The sequence below is a fragment of the Pteropus alecto genome, unplaced genomic scaffold, assembly GCF_000325575.1.
Source record: "Pteropus alecto unplaced genomic scaffold, ASM32557v1 scaffold49, whole genome shotgun sequence".
NCBI lineage: Eukaryota > Metazoa > Chordata > Mammalia > Chiroptera > Pteropodidae > Pteropus > Pteropus alecto.
The window spans coordinates 2,447,772-2,462,347 of NW_006443131.1; the positions used below are offsets into that span (position 1 = coordinate 2,447,772).

General features: G+C 50.0%; 3 protein-coding genes across 19 annotated transcripts in view; 2 read left to right on the forward strand and 1 right to left on the reverse strand.

Moving 5' to 3' along the window:
• The window catches only part of UBAP2L (ubiquitin associated protein 2 like), a 39,944-nt gene extending 37,776 nt beyond the window's left edge, over window positions 1-2,168 (reverse strand). For 2 of the 17 annotated variants that reach the window (XM_025040924.1, XM_025040923.1), the window contains exons 1-2: window positions 1,517-2,163; window positions 1,090-1,144 (exon numbers count right to left, since the gene is read on the reverse strand). The gene's annotated coding sequence lies outside the window, so the exon portion shown is untranslated. Of the gene's footprint in view, window positions 1-574; window positions 689-1,089; window positions 1,145-1,516 lie in introns of those variants that run through there. The other 15 variants (XM_025040927.1, XM_025040926.1, XM_006923570.3 and 12 more) reach the window with 12 other exon arrangements.
• On the forward strand, window positions 29-7,636 carry CUNH1orf43 (chromosome unknown C1orf43 homolog). The gene is made up of 7 exons (XM_006923573.2): window positions 29-480; window positions 820-921; window positions 3,896-4,013; window positions 4,227-4,280; window positions 4,887-5,053; window positions 5,134-5,192; window positions 6,746-7,636. The coding sequence occupies exons 1-7, from the start codon at window positions 415-417 to the stop codon at window positions 6,939-6,941; spliced, it is 762 nt and encodes a 253-aa protein (XP_006923635.1). The 5' UTR covers window positions 29-414; the 3' UTR covers window positions 6,942-7,636.
• Window positions 7,637-8,040: 404 nt separating this feature from the next.
• Window positions 8,041-11,054, forward strand: CUNH1orf189 (chromosome unknown C1orf189 homolog). The gene is made up of 4 exons (XM_025040849.1): window positions 8,041-8,073; window positions 8,349-8,446; window positions 9,892-10,099; window positions 10,785-11,054. The coding sequence occupies exons 1-4, from the start codon at window positions 8,041-8,043 to the stop codon at window positions 10,884-10,886; spliced, it is 441 nt and encodes a 146-aa protein (XP_024896617.1). The 3' UTR covers window positions 10,887-11,054.
• Window positions 11,055-14,576: the final 3,522 nt, after the last annotated feature.

Below are 14,576 nucleotides of genomic sequence, written 5' to 3' on the forward strand. Positions count from 1 at the left end.
TGACGCAAAAAGGGACGCGCACGCAAGCGTGCGCGTGCCGCCGCGCCACGAGACACCTCTCTCGGCCCTGCGCGCCCGCCCCGCCTCCTCCGCGGCCACGCCCCGCCACGTGACGTACGCATGCGCTCCGCCTCCTCTGACCGGCGTAGTTCCGCGTCTCCGCGCTCACCGCCCGCGGGTGCCATTGCCTGCCCGAGTCACGTGCTGAGGGGAAGCGGGAAGGCGTCGTTCTTCTTTCCCAGCCCCTCCCCCCCGTCCGCCATGTTTTCTGGCCGGGTCAGCCTTCGTGTTTCCCCGTGAGGAAATGGCCGGGGAGCTGCAGGGAACCCAGGCACCGTTGCCTCGGCGGAGCCCGGGCTGACGAGGCGGGGCGGCGGGGGAAGCCGGAGCGGTTCTGCGCGGGGTGGGGAGGCCATGGCGTCCAGCAGTAACTGGCTGTCCGGCGTGAATGTCGTGCTGGTGATGGCCTACGGGAGCCTGGTGAGGAGATCCCCCACCCATTCCGCTGTCGCGTCTGACCCAGTAGAGACCCTCCTCGCGAGCTGCTCCCTGTCCTCGTCCTCCACCCACTCACCTGCGCCTTTTCTGGGCTTTGACTCCTATCCCAGGAGTACCTGGGAGCAGAAGTCTCCGACGCGGGCCATCCCGCCCCGCCCCTGGCCGAGAACCCTCCCTCCAGGCCCTGAGACGGACCCCCACGCCTCCCCGCGGCCTTGCCGGGCCCCAGGGCGCACCCCCGAAGCGCCCCCTGAGAGCCCGAATCTGGGGATTGGAAATGAAGGCATGTCATTAAAGTTTCTTCTCTCGTCTCTTGGACAGGTGTTTGTACTGCTATTTATTTTTGTGAAGAGGCAAATCATGCGCTTTGCAATGAAATCCCGAAGGGGACCTCATGTCCCTGTGGGACACAATGCCCCCAAGGTAGGTCCTTAAGGCACGAGATGGGCCTGGTTCTCCAAATCTGTTAGGGCCCGGAATGAGATTTCTTTTGCCTTTAGAAATAACTCACCCGCCCGCTTCCTTGTGCGGTTACCCACGTGCTTGTCTTAGTAGATGGGGCACTAGCGGTCAGCTTGGGCCCTGGCTTACCTGCTGGCTGCTGTGCCACAGCGGGTAGCTTACCCAGGAACTTCAGTTTCTGCATCTGCAGAACGAAGGGCTGGGTTAAAATTTCCAACTTTTGTTTTAAGATGTTTCGCAGCGTAACTTAAACAACCTGGTGTTTTCTGGTTTGGTTTGGTTTTGTTTTTAAGGCTGGGCTTAGGGTGGTTAGAATTAGCTCCAGCTCAGAAAGAAGAGGTGCCTTTGCAGAACTTGAGACTTAGGCTCCATAAATCATCTAGTTCAACATTCACGTTAGAAACTGAAACCTAAGAGAAGGAAGCAGTTTGCCCAGCGATGTACAGAAAGGAAACAAACCACCCAGCAGTCTCTCTGTAATGGCCTTCCGTTCCTTGGCCTGGTTGTCCGTTGATGAAACTTTACCCCAAACCTCTTTCCTGAGTTCCATACTTACGTATCCAGCGGCCCGACAGTAGATGTCTGATAGGCACGTCACACCTAAAGTGTCTAAATCAGAACTCTTGCTAATCCACCACCATCCTGCTGTTTCTGTCGTCTGCTTCTGAGTAAAAGGCACCTGTTGCCCTTACCGGCCTCCTCTTGTATGGCTCTCCCTTGATCACTGCAATCCAGCTATACTGGTTGAATTTCTCACTTTTCCGTGTGCCATTACTGTGGCCTAGAATGATCTGTCGGACTTCCACGTGACTAGCTCATTTGTTCTTTAGCTTTGTTTAATTGTTGTTTCCTTCAACAAGGAGTGCTTGTTATCTATTTAAAGTAGGTCCTACTCTTTGTTTTCTTCTTGTCTCCCAATTTCTCTAGATAACATTTTACCACAATTTTTTGTTTAATTTTCTATTTGCTTAATGCTCCTCCCACTGAACCGTAAGCTTCAAGGATGCAGGCACCGTGCCAGGTTTTTTTCACTGCAAAGCCAGGGCCTACATATAGTAGGTAGTTAATAATTCATTTTGAGTAAAAAGCAGGTTAGTGGGAGAGCTAGAGCTAGTACACAATTCTCTCAGCTTCTGGACCAGTGTTCTGTTAACCAGTGTTATTAACTCTCCCCTCTCTGTTCTTTGCTAATATATTCCATGGAAAACCTCAAAGAAGATATCACAGGCCGAAAGGTCATCAGTGCTCCTTCCACATTCTCTCAATTCTCCAAAATGCCTCCTGCCTCCCATGAGAGGAATACAGGGTTGGCTTCCAGTACCGCATGAGCCACTCCAAACTCTGACTGCTTAGGAGCTTCCTGGACCCTTAGATGAGATCAAGGTTCCTTTTACTTTTAAAAATTCTCAATTTCTCATCCATTGTTAGTGGAAATATAAGTTAGGAAATATAAGTGGAAAACAATCAGGCATTATCTAGTAAGCTTGCACGCATACCTAATCCACAGCCCAGCAATTCAGATCCTACCGTAGAGAAATTTTTGCTCATGTGTACCGGAAGACATGTGCAAGAATATTCATGACATTGTTTTTAATATTTTTTTAAAAAATCCAAATGTCCATTTGAGAATGGCTATATAATGACATTTGTATTCTGGAATACTACAAAAAATGAAGGTAAACGTGAACAGAAATGAATCTCCAACTATCCGTGAATGAAAACTGTAAGTTGCAAATTTGGATCTCAAAAACATGCTGAATGACAAAAAGCAAAAAAAGCCATTCACAGGAGAACATGCACCATGTGATTCCATTCCGCTTACATGAAATTCTACCACAGACAGAACTATATGGATAGAAAGTACATCAGCGTTGCTTGGGGCACAGAGGGGGAAGGTTGGCTACAAAGGGTCTGAAGAACGTTTTGGGGTGATGGATGTGTTCTGTGTCTCGATTGGAATGGTGGTGGAGTGGTTATACTCATTTGTCAAAACTCATCAATCTACACATTTAAAGTAGACGCATTTTATTGCATGTAAATTCACTCTCAGGCTATTTAAAAATTTGAAAGCAGGTTGCAGAGGAATTCAAAAGTATTTTTCCATTTGCATAAAGTTCAAAACCAGGCACAGCTAAACATCTCGTTTGGGGTGATGAGATAGAACAGAGAAAAAAATCGATACTGTTGACAAATTACAGTTCAGGGGTTGTTCAGTTGGAGAAGTCATTGGTTGTGTTCCAGAACTTAAACGGTGGTGGGTGGATACGGGCATATGAGTCTTAGAACTATTTAAGATGTACACCTGTGCTAGGTGTGGGCTATGTGTGATATATTTCACAATGGAAGTTTATAAAAAGTTACAAGAGAAAGTATTTGTGGGTCTGACAACCCTTTCAAGTAAGAGAAGAATGTGAAACTTAACAGTGGTTGCTTCTGGATAAGGGAGGGGTGACACCTTCAGTACCTTTCTGAATTTTATACCATGGATGTGAATTACCTACTTAGAAAATTAAATATGCTCCACCAGGTGGCATAGTCCTCAAACTGTTATAAGCCATGAGCAGGCCTCCCTAGAGGTTTTTAGGGTGGATTGTGACTTCCATTGCTTTCGATTTCTTCCCAGCCCGAGAAGTTCTCTATAACACCTAATCAAGAAGCCTCCAAATCCAGCTGAAAGTCAAAGCTTGTGGGTGCTACAGGGCTGGGAGGCATCCTGGCAGTTTAGAAGGTCTAGGTTAGAGATAGTGAGGGGAGAGGTTCTTAGAGAACCCAGTCCCCTTCTTTCTTAAATTCTTGAGTCTTGTCTTGCCGTTTCATCGGCCAAATGAACCTTTCTCTGCTTCTGTCACATTGCCCATTGCTCTGCTCCGTTTCCAGGTTGACCAGAGTAGAGTACAGGCTGAGTGACGGCGTGTTCTTTTCTCTGTGTGAACAGGACTTAAAAGAGGAGATTGATATTCGACTCTCCAGGGTTCAAGATATCAAGTACGAACCTCAGCTCCTTGCGGATGATGATGCCAGACTGCTGCAGCTGGAAACGCAGGGAAACCTGAGTACGCAGCATGCTCCTGGACAGGACTTCAGCCGGGAGTCCCTCGAGTGCAGGGTGCCTTTGCGCTCGGAGTTGTAGCATAGCTGCTGGCAAAACCAGCAGCTGTGATCCCCTGTTCCTGGGAACATGACGGATGTGGGGAGGCAGTCTGTTAGCTTGTTGGAGTTTGGAGAATCTTTTGCAAGTTTTGCCTGAGACCAATCTTTCTCAACAGATTGCTACAACTATCTGTACAGGATGAAAGCTCTGGACGCCATCCGTGCCTCTGGTAAGGGCTGCTCGACAGACTGTTCAGCATCCCAAAGGCCCACCGGGGAAGAGAGGGAGGAGCCCAGCTGTTAGAACGTGGTAGACTGTCCCCTCTGCACGTCCCTGGCCAGCAGGCTTTTCCTAGTGCTTTTGGGTGACGATTTTGCCTAAGAAAATGCTGTAGGCAAGTTGTTTCTTCTCCAAAGACTCTGGATTTGTTTTGTCCTTCAGCCCTTTAGTTTGATGTACTAGATGGTGGTAACTTGCTTCTTTACACAAAAAAATAGGCGTCATCTGCTTTTCTGCAAAGCCCAAGATAGATGGTTCTTGAATCTTTTGTATTCTGTGATAATCGTCATACATGCTCTGTCTTTGCCAGAACATGGTTCATATCTCAAAGCCAGGGTGGGTAAGTGGCGGGGTAGATAGGACGACGGTATTGTGTGTCGTTGGTGTAGCTTACAGTTGTGTCGCCACCACCAAATGACAACCAAGACAGCTGAGTGTGCCCGGTCTTCATTCTTCAGAATTTCCCCCAACTCATTGGACCTATTTCTAAATTAGGGAAATTAACTGGGATGACTGATGAGTGAGAGGAGGTGTCATGGTGCCGTTATCTCCTCAGAGATCCCGTTTCATGCCGAAGGCCGCCATCCCCGTTCCTTAATGGGCAAGAACTTCCGCTCCTACCTGCTGGACCTCCGGAGCGCCAGCACGCCCTTCAGGGGCGTGCGCAAGGCCCTCATCGACACCCTGCTGGATGGCTACGAGACGGCCCGCTACGGGACAGGGGTAAGCGGGGTGGCCGCGCTCTCCCTCGGGACCTAAAGGGCCCCAGACTGAGGTCCTCACTCTTTGTCCTCTTTCCTCAGGTCTTTGGCCGGAGCGAGTACCTGCGCTACCAGGAGGCCCTGAGCGAGCTGGCCAGCGTGTGAGTTTAGAGGCGAGGACGTGCAGGGGACTGGCTGGAGAACACGGTCTCGCTGGGCTGTCCCCCAGTGATGTGACCTTCGTAAGCCGTGGTGCCCTAAGGCCATCAGGTCTAGTCTGTAGACCTGCCCCTCCAAGAGGAGGGGCGCGCTCCTGCCGCGGGCTCGGCGCTTCCTTTCCTTGCGGTGTTTTTTGTTTTTTGTTTTTTTGTTTGTTTGTTTTGGCCAGCTCAGTAAAATGTCAGAATCGGTGTAAAAGGGAACAAAGCTTTTCAGCACAGAGAGATTCCTTCTCTTCCAGGATCCTCCTTTTGTGTCTTGCTCTGATAAAAGAAAGAATTAAACGCCACCCATTTTTATTCCCACGTAAAGCATTAGTAACCCTGTCAGAAATGGGACGTCACTACAGGGTCAGCCGTGGAGTATTTGCGATAGGAGAGGAGCCATGATTTCTGTCTGGCAACGTTTTAAGTACTGACGTAGCTTCGTTCTGTTCACGTAGATGTTAAAACGAAGGGTAAAGAGGGAAAGCCCGTCTAGAGTGAAATCCAGTTCACAGGAAAGGAAAGGAAAGGAAAGGAGACGTCTGTCTTCCACGGCGTTGAATGGAGTTGGGGTGCGTCCCATCTTCTCTCTGTCCCTGAAAATAAATGGCCTTGTCGCCTGAAGAGAAAAAACGAGAATGGCAATGAAAATGAACACGTGGCGAGGACGGACAAGGGTGTTCGGTCTAGAATTCGGGCAGGAGGCCTGCTCAGAGCTGTTTTTACGAAAGAGATGCCGAGAGCAGTCAAATTCGCGGAGATGGAAAGTAGAAGCGGGGGCGGGGGGACGGTTAACAGTTTGTTTTGCAAGGTGAAGAGAGTTCACAGTGATGTGAATGCGCGTAACTACCGAAGTGCGAACATTTAAAAAAGGTTAAGATGGTAAATTTTATGTCGATTTTACCACAATTTTTTTTAATTCAGTCTTTTTCTAGTTTCTGGAAAGGTTCAGTGGGTATGGTGAAAACAGTATAGGCTCTGAAATCTTGACAAACTTAGGTTTGAATCCCAGCTCTCTGTCACTTACTAGCTTTGTGACCTCAGGCAAGTTACTTGATGGACCCTCAGTTTCCCAACCTGCGGGATGGGGAGGGCCCACCACTAAGGGGTGCTGGGGCGGTAGTAAGGTAGGTGTTGGTGGAGCGCCGTGTGTGACGTCTCGACGCCTGCTAAGCACTCAGTAGTCCCCTCTGTTCTTATTTTCGGTGTTCAGTTTTTAAGGGACTCTCTCCAGAGAGTGTATTAGTGGCACACACATCAGGTGACTCAGCAGAATTAAGTTTTCTTTAAGCACAGGGAGATGAAGAAAAGGTCGACCCGGAGGCAGGGACTCTGGGAAGTTGGTTTCTCTACTGTTTCTAAGCTACCAGGTGGGGCTTTAGTAACTGGTTTGTAAGATGGGACAGAGACTGTTCGTGGCGACGGCTGCATTTATGGGACGGATGAGCCTTGAGTTGCGTTCTCCCGTTAGTGCTCACTCTGTCCGTGACCTGCCCTCTCCTGCTCTTCAGGGTCAAAGCACGCGGTGGGAGCTCTCAGCGACAGCACCAGTCCGCAGCCAAAGACCTCACTCAGTCTCCTGAGGTCTCCCCGACCACCATCCAGGTAACATACCTGCCCTCCAGTCAGAAGAGTAAACGCGCCAAGCACTTCCTGGAATTGAAGAGCTTTAAGGACAACTACAACACGCTGGAGAGCACGCTGTGACGCAGCTGGAGGGCCTTCGCCCAAGGGAGCCACACAGACTGCAGCGGGTCACCCTCGGGTCACCCGGCTCTGCCGGCCCGGAGCGGCCGAAGCCCCCATCGCGTGCCGAGCTCTCAGAGCTCACGCCCAGGGGACCGTCCGCCAGCCTTCCTCCAAACGTCGGCGAAGACCTCATTTTCTCTTGGTAGCACTTTTTTCTGGAGTTGAATTCAGACGTTTTTCTTAATGTTCCTGTCAGAGCTTCCTTAAAAATCCTCCCTTGGTTTTGATCACAATTCATCTGCCCTTTGCCAAGACTACGTGAACCCCAAGGGTGAGAGCGGAGGACGGGGCGAGCGTCCTCCACACCTGCCCCTTTGTACGCAGTTGACTGGGAACTCGCTGGGTTTGAGACATCTGAGAGCTGATCGGTAGGGAGGGCGGGGGAGGCCGTGAGTGGCATGTGGAACTCACCTGGCGCTGCACTCGAACCAGGAAGTGTGAAAGCCACCTCCCTGACACACGGGGCCCACACCCGTCCACTTTCATTCCATGCTGTCGGGAATAAACAGGAAAGAGATGTTGGACACCTGATAGAATCCCATCCCCCTCCTTGATTGGGGATGGAAGCTCTGGGACAGTGTGACGGGGTGGTCGGACCAGTGCATGGGTCTGACTTTATAAATTATTTAATAAAATGAACAATGACAAAATAAGGCCTGTGGTTCATTCCTTTCCAGTGGCCTTTTAGTAAAAGGGGCGTGTGATGTGTTCTCCGCACCTGCCTGGTGGGGCAGGGCATGCAGCTTTGCCCCCAGAGAACCCGTGGGACTAGGTACCGTGGACCTGGGATCATGCGGCTACTTCTTGGGACCCAACAGAAGTCCTGAAATTGGGACTCTGGTCCTTCCTCAGAGAATTACCTGTGTCACTAATAGAAGCTGGAGAACCAGGATTCCCTTCACGTTTCCAGGGTGACAGGCCAGATAACCAATCACCTCCTAGGCTCAGGGTCATTGTTGAAGGCGTAAATGTCGCTATGACTACTGAAACCTTGGTGACTGAACCAAACTGAAAGCCTGCTCAGGCTCCCAAGACAGTATCAAGCAAGACTACAGACATGTCTGTGGAAAAAATGGCAAAGGTGGACAAGGTATGCGGAGTGGGAAGGGGGTCTGGGCAGGAGGGGCTCCCTCCAGGCTCCAGATCAGCTGACCAGTGGCTCTCTCCCTGAGAGGCCCTTGATGTGCAGGAGGTAAGAGCAGGAGTGGGAGACTGTCTGGCACGCAGTAGGCATTCAGATACCTGGGCCGTTCCAAGCGCTGCCTGTCCTCCGTCCTGCGAGGCCCAGCGCCTTCCCTAGGAAGCTGGCCACGCCTTCTCCAAAGAGAAAGGTCTCTGTGTCTCCCCTCCCCCCTCCTCCAGTAGGGGCCTGGGCATGGCAATGGAGGTGACACAGGGCTACAGAACTCACTTTTCTTGCAGAGTTTTGAAAGGGCCCTGGAACTTCGGAAGATGGTTGACAGGTAATCTCCACTTCCATGTCTTCTGCGATCCTTCAACTTGACCTCTTTCCCCCCCCAGCCTCCCTGAGCCTCCTCTCAGCTCTGCTGCATCCTGTGGGGGCTCATCAAGAAGGAAAGAAGATGGCGGGGCCAAAGCCCCCTCGTTCCCACGAGCGGAGACCAGCCTCCAAGGGCCCGCTAGCTTAGGCTGCATAGACACGCTGTTGTTGGCCCTGGCTTGCTGTTCTCTGAAGGAGAATCGCACCAAGCTTTTGTTGTTTTCATTTTATTTATTTATTTGTTTGTTTATAAGGAAAAGGCAAGTGTTTACTGTTGTTGCCTGGCGCTTTACTAATCCTGTTAGGGATGCAGGAAATATTTATTGAATGAGTGAGAAGACTCAAAAGACTAAGCTGTGTATCTCCTTCACCTGGGCGCCTTTTAAAAAAAACATACTTAGGTCTTAATCCGGAAGATTTGGACTAAAATGGTCGGATTGGATAGGGTAGCCCCGTTTTTTAAGGTTTCAAGTTAGACCGAGAGCTAGCAAGGATTTGCGGTAACAAGAATGTGTATAATCTTAGCAGGAGTCAAAGTTGATGCAGCCTTTTTTTACAAAGGCAGTTTGATGAAATCTATCAATTTAAATTACCTCTGACATGACAACTCCTAGGAATTTATTTACCTTACAAACACGCACCTTCAAACGACAGCATTGTTTATGAAAGTGGAAAAGCTAGAAACCACCGGGTTTTAACCCGCTGGTTAAATTATGATACAAAAGTACTAGGCAGCCTTCGAACCGCACGAAGCGAGTCTCTATGCGCTGATAGGAAAAGTCCAAATTGTTAAGTAATGTTACTTATATAAATGTATGATTCCATGTTAAAAATAAATAAAAAGCTATCCTTGCTGGTATATGATAGAAGATTTTTCTGGAAAGATACACAAGAAACCGTGATAACAGTTGAGATGGACTGGTGCGGGCAAAAGAATGAAGCTTTTGCTTGTAATTGACTATTTCTGTATGTATTTAATTTCCTAGTCATCTGTAAAAATACTTGATTTTAAGAAAAATCTCAATAAGGGTTATCTGAGCAGAGAATACATATATATATGTATGTATGGATACACGATACATATGTACACGCCTTTTACGTATGAAAACAAACCTTAACAAAGCATTCCAGAATGTGACCAGCCCAGGCTGAGAATCACTGGCGTGATGGCGGGAAGTAATCCTTAGCTCGGACTTGACACCCAGGTCTGCCATTGAGCGACCTTGGGCAACCCATCTGAACTTCGTTTCTTTGTCTGTATAATGCAAAAATTAATGTGTGGTTCACATGGTTATCACAATGATGAAATGACATAGTGTGTGTACTATATACTAGGTTCTAAGTCACTTCTAGTTGGCCTTTCAAGGAGTTTACAGTCCTCTGACTGTCACAGAGTTTCTGGTGAAGAAGCAGCCTCATTGATGGGGTTTTTGTTCCCACTCCTAACTCTAACCCATTCGACCCCTACCTTTATACCTGGGGCAGGTGGCAAAATTCACACACTCACTGTATGTGGCAGATGACATTGAGCCAGAGGAGAAACCCCTATGCCTACCTAAGGATGCAGGACACCATGGTACAGGAGTTGGCACTGGCCAACAAGCAACTACTGGTGGTGAGTTCTTGCACGGGTGACCAGAAGTCCCGCCCGCTGCTGCCCTGCGCCTTTGTCCACTGGGCTTCCCAGGCTCCTGGTCTCTGCTGTCACTCGCCCATTTCATTTGCCTCTGAGGTTTCCACCATTATGGAGACAATAACTCTCACTCCAAATGCCAAAGCTCTCTGCTCATTAAATGAGGCTTTGCGTTCAGCTGCAGATGGAACATTCCAGAGTCCCAAAGTGCAGTCTAGTCTTTGCTCCTCTCATCTTGGTGAGACTCAAAACTGCTTTAGTGCCCTGTACCTGCCTCTCAAAACCTCTCTCTCTCTCTCTCTCTCTCTCTCTCTCTCTCTCTCTCTCTCTCTCTCTCTCTCCCTCCCTCCCTCTCTCCCTCCCTCCCTCCCTCATTCTCTGGGGTCCTCAACTGCTGTCATGTCACCATCTTGTCTCCGGGTACCCAGCAGAGTTCCAGGTTCATGGTATGTTCTCAGCAAATATCTTCTGAACATGGGGCTTCACCCCTGGAGAAAAACTTGCGTAGGCTTCTCCTGCAGTGGTCAGCCTCTATGCCACTGCCTAGCTTGATGTCACAGCTAAGTCCATATCCAAGAGAACACCACTGATGGCAAAGTAAACAGGGAGAAGGGAGGGTAAACAGGGCAAACATCACACTCTGTTCTGCCCCCACCCTCCGCCCCAGGTCCGTCAAGCTGCTCTGCACCAGCTGCTTGAAAAGGAGCATCGGCAGTACCAACAGGAACTGAGACAGACGGGCAAAGCTTTTTACGTGGAGAGACTCTGATGGCATCCGAAGCACTGCCCTTCCATTTAACCGCGTCTGCTCACCTAGCCGCCTTGAGCCCCCACTACCTTGACCGTCCTTCCCCAAACACACCTGTATCTAGTTATCCGCCCGGGACTTAGCACGGTGCTCCCGCGCTCAACCCCTTTCTCACGTCAACCCCTGATGCTGCTGGGAAACCACCCACGAAACAACGGTGAAAACGAGTGACACCTTGTGGCCAGCGTGAGATACGCAGCGGGGCGAGCGGAGGGGAGGTGGGCAGTGTGAGAGGGTCCCGATTTGCTTTGACAAGTAAAGCTAGCTCTTAAAGGTTCAAACTTAGACCGCTCGACTCATCCTTTCGGCCCTAAGTCTTGATTTGCTTCAAAAGTGCTTGTTCGCAAGTACCGTAATCTTAACGTAGCTGCCGGATTTTGCTCACCGCATCTTAGATCTCACTTCCGCTGATCTCTTCGGTACCCTTGGACAAGCGGCTCTGAATGTGGCTGTTAATCCACAGGCGCCGAGCTGCTCGAGTGTCAGGAGGCTTGGATTTTAGGTGTTGGGTCAGCCGGTTACTTTGAGACCTTGGGGTCAGTCCCTTTCTTCCGGGCCTGAATCCCACCTCTGCAAAATGACAGGGTTCCAAACTCAAATGCCTTTACAGGGCAGGCAGGTAACTTAACAAATAGATGTAAGCAGTCGTAGGATTTACAGGGGACCAGAAGGATCGTTAAATCTAAAGACAGTCAAACTTTGAAAAAGACTGCAAAGTACTGGTAATCGTATGCATCTCTAGGCCACAAAAAGCCTTACTTTCCACTTCACATTCAAATGACATCCCAAAGCAGAGAGAGCCCCATTTTTTAAAAAAGTTCTCATCCTCCTCCCCTACCTTTTGGCAACCATCATCCGCTTATTCTCTCTATGGAGAGACGGCCCGGTAAAGCCGCAGGAAGACACCATCGCCCTGTGATGTAATCACCACCACACACTTTTCCACGCTCTCCCCGTTGCCATTTGCATACGAACTGGTCACTCATCCTTTCACGGTGCTCTTTTCCCGCCCTCGACTCCACGTGACTACCCCTCCACCGCAAGACTCACACCTTTTCTTTCCTCCTCCCCCAAGTCTGTCTCCATCCCTCAATATATATTTTTCAATGATCAGAGCTGCTGATCCCTTCTCTCCCTACACCCCACTGACAAGCACAGAGAGGCGTCGAGGTCCAGAGAGGACACAGCCGTGAAGTCCAGTGTGGGTTCAAAGTCGGGCTTCTCCTAATGATTGTGTCACCATGTATAAGTTACTTCTCTAAGCCTCGGTTTCCTCTTCTGAAAATGGGGACAATAATACCCATCTCCTAGGGTCATTAAGAGGATTAAAAATAAGTGTTGGTGAGGATGTGGAAAAAAGGGAACCCTCGTGCACTGGTGATGAGATTATAAATTGGTGCAGCCACTGTGGAAAACAGGATGGAGGTTCCGCAGAAAATTAAAACTAGAACTACTTTATGACCCAGCAATTCTACTTCTGGATATTTATCTGAAGAATCCAAGACACTAATTCAAAAAGATACATGTGCCCCTATGTTCACTGCAGCATTATTTACAACAGCCAAGATATGATCAGTATCCCAAAAGGCACATTCTGGGTGTCAAAACTTTGGTCCCCTTCGGCAGGAAAACATCATCACGTGTTTATTTTGCAGTCTGTGCCACCCCTCTGCTAAATGCTTATAGTCGGTCCCCACAGCAACCCAAGGAGGTGGGCGTTACCGACATTTTCCATATAAGGAACCGTGACCCAGAAAGTTAAAGCAACCCGGTTTCGGTGGCTTTAGGAAGCCACCTAAATGTCCATCAATAGATGAATGGATAAAGAAGACATGGTACATATAAACAATGGAATATTTCTCGGCCGTAAAAAAGAATGACATCTGACTATTTGCAACAACATGGATGGACGTAGAAGGCGTTACGACAAGCAAAATAGGTCAGACAAAGACAATTACTTTAAAGACGTTAAAGACTTTACTTATATGTAGAATCCGAAGAACAGAATTAATGAACAAATACAACAGAAACAGACTCGCAGAAAACAAACCGATGGCTGCCAGATGGGAGGAGGGCTCGGGGCTGGGTGAAAAAGAGGAAGGGGTTAAGAAGAAGTACAAATGGCAGTTACACAATAGTCACGGGGATGTGAAGTGCAGCACGGGGGATAGTCAGTAATACTGAAGGGACTGTGCATAGTGTCAGGCGGGGACTAGACTTATCGGGAGTCACTTTATAAGTTACACGTCTACTGCTACACCAAACGACGTGGCGCTCACAGGCTAGTGGGGAGTAACGGCTAGTGTGACACAAGCTTCAGAGGAGACGGAACCGCACACGCGTGGCCTGGATCTGACCTGCTGACCTGAGACGGAACCTCTGCACCTCCTGCCTGCCCCTCCCCCGACCCCCATCGGTCCCCCAGGTCCAGCTCCCCACCCTCATCCTTCCCCCAGGTCCGGCTCCCCACCCGTCCCCCAGGTCCCGGCTCCCCACCCCATCGGTCCCCCAGGTCCAGCTCCCCACCCCCATCGGTCCCCCAGGTCCAGCCCACCTTCGCTGCTTTCAGCCCCCCTCGCGTCTGTCTCCCAGGCAGCTGCCCTCCGCCTCTTACGCATGTGCAGCGTAGCCCGGTGTTGGGGGAACAGGCGCTAACTTGACAGATCTGGGTTTGAACTTTGCGTCTGTCGCTTGCTGCCTGTGTGGCCTTGGCGGGTTGCTTTAACTTTCTGGGTCACGGTTCCTTACATGGAAAATGTCGGTAACGCCCACCTCCTTGGGTTGCTGTGGGGACCGACTATAAGCATTTAGCAGAGGGGTGGCACAGACTGCAAAATAAACACGTGATGATGTTTTCCTGCCGAAGGGGACCAAAGTTTTGACACCCAGAATGTGCCTTTTGGGATACTGACTTTAAGCTGATCATTATGAAACAAAAGATGCAGAAAGAACCTGTGGCCCTCCCCCTTCCTACCTGAGAGACTCCGATGGAAAGGCTGCTCCCAGAGGTGACAGACAGCCCCCCGGGCACCAGGCAGGAGGCCTCCAAGCAGAGGGCCTGCTCGCTGGATCTCCTGTGTCCCCTTGTCCCTGGTTGCCGAGCAGGAATTTGTTGGCCACACGTGTGTCCCTGTGTCCTGCTCTTTTTCGGCTACCTGTGAATCGCCAGGTTTCCCCACGTGGAACCCAGACCCCTGCTCCCCTTTCTCCTTCACCCACAACAGCATCTAAGTCTCGACCGCCCAGTGTGTTTCTGGTCTCACGGTCCCCCAAAGTGTATCCGCAGAGCAAAGTACGGACATTTGGACATTTCCCGTTAATCTGTCTCTTGTCAATTTGATTATCCGCCCAGCTAGACTTAAAAGGTGGGAGGAAAATTGTTGTTTTTTTCTGCCCCCACCTTTATGTCCTCTCCATCACCTGGCTGCCCCCGCCTCCCAGCGTAACCCCTCACCAACGGATCGTTATTCTTCTTTTATTCCTCTTTCCTCTGTTCCTTTGGCCCCACAGAACACCCCACCTCCCTCTGCCTTGATCCCTGACCTTGGCCTCTCTCCCCAGGGCTTGTCAGTGCCAGGCTGGCTCCCGTATTGGCAGACTGGCCCCCTACACAGCCTGTCCCCTCCGATCCCCTCAGTGTCCTCTGTCTGC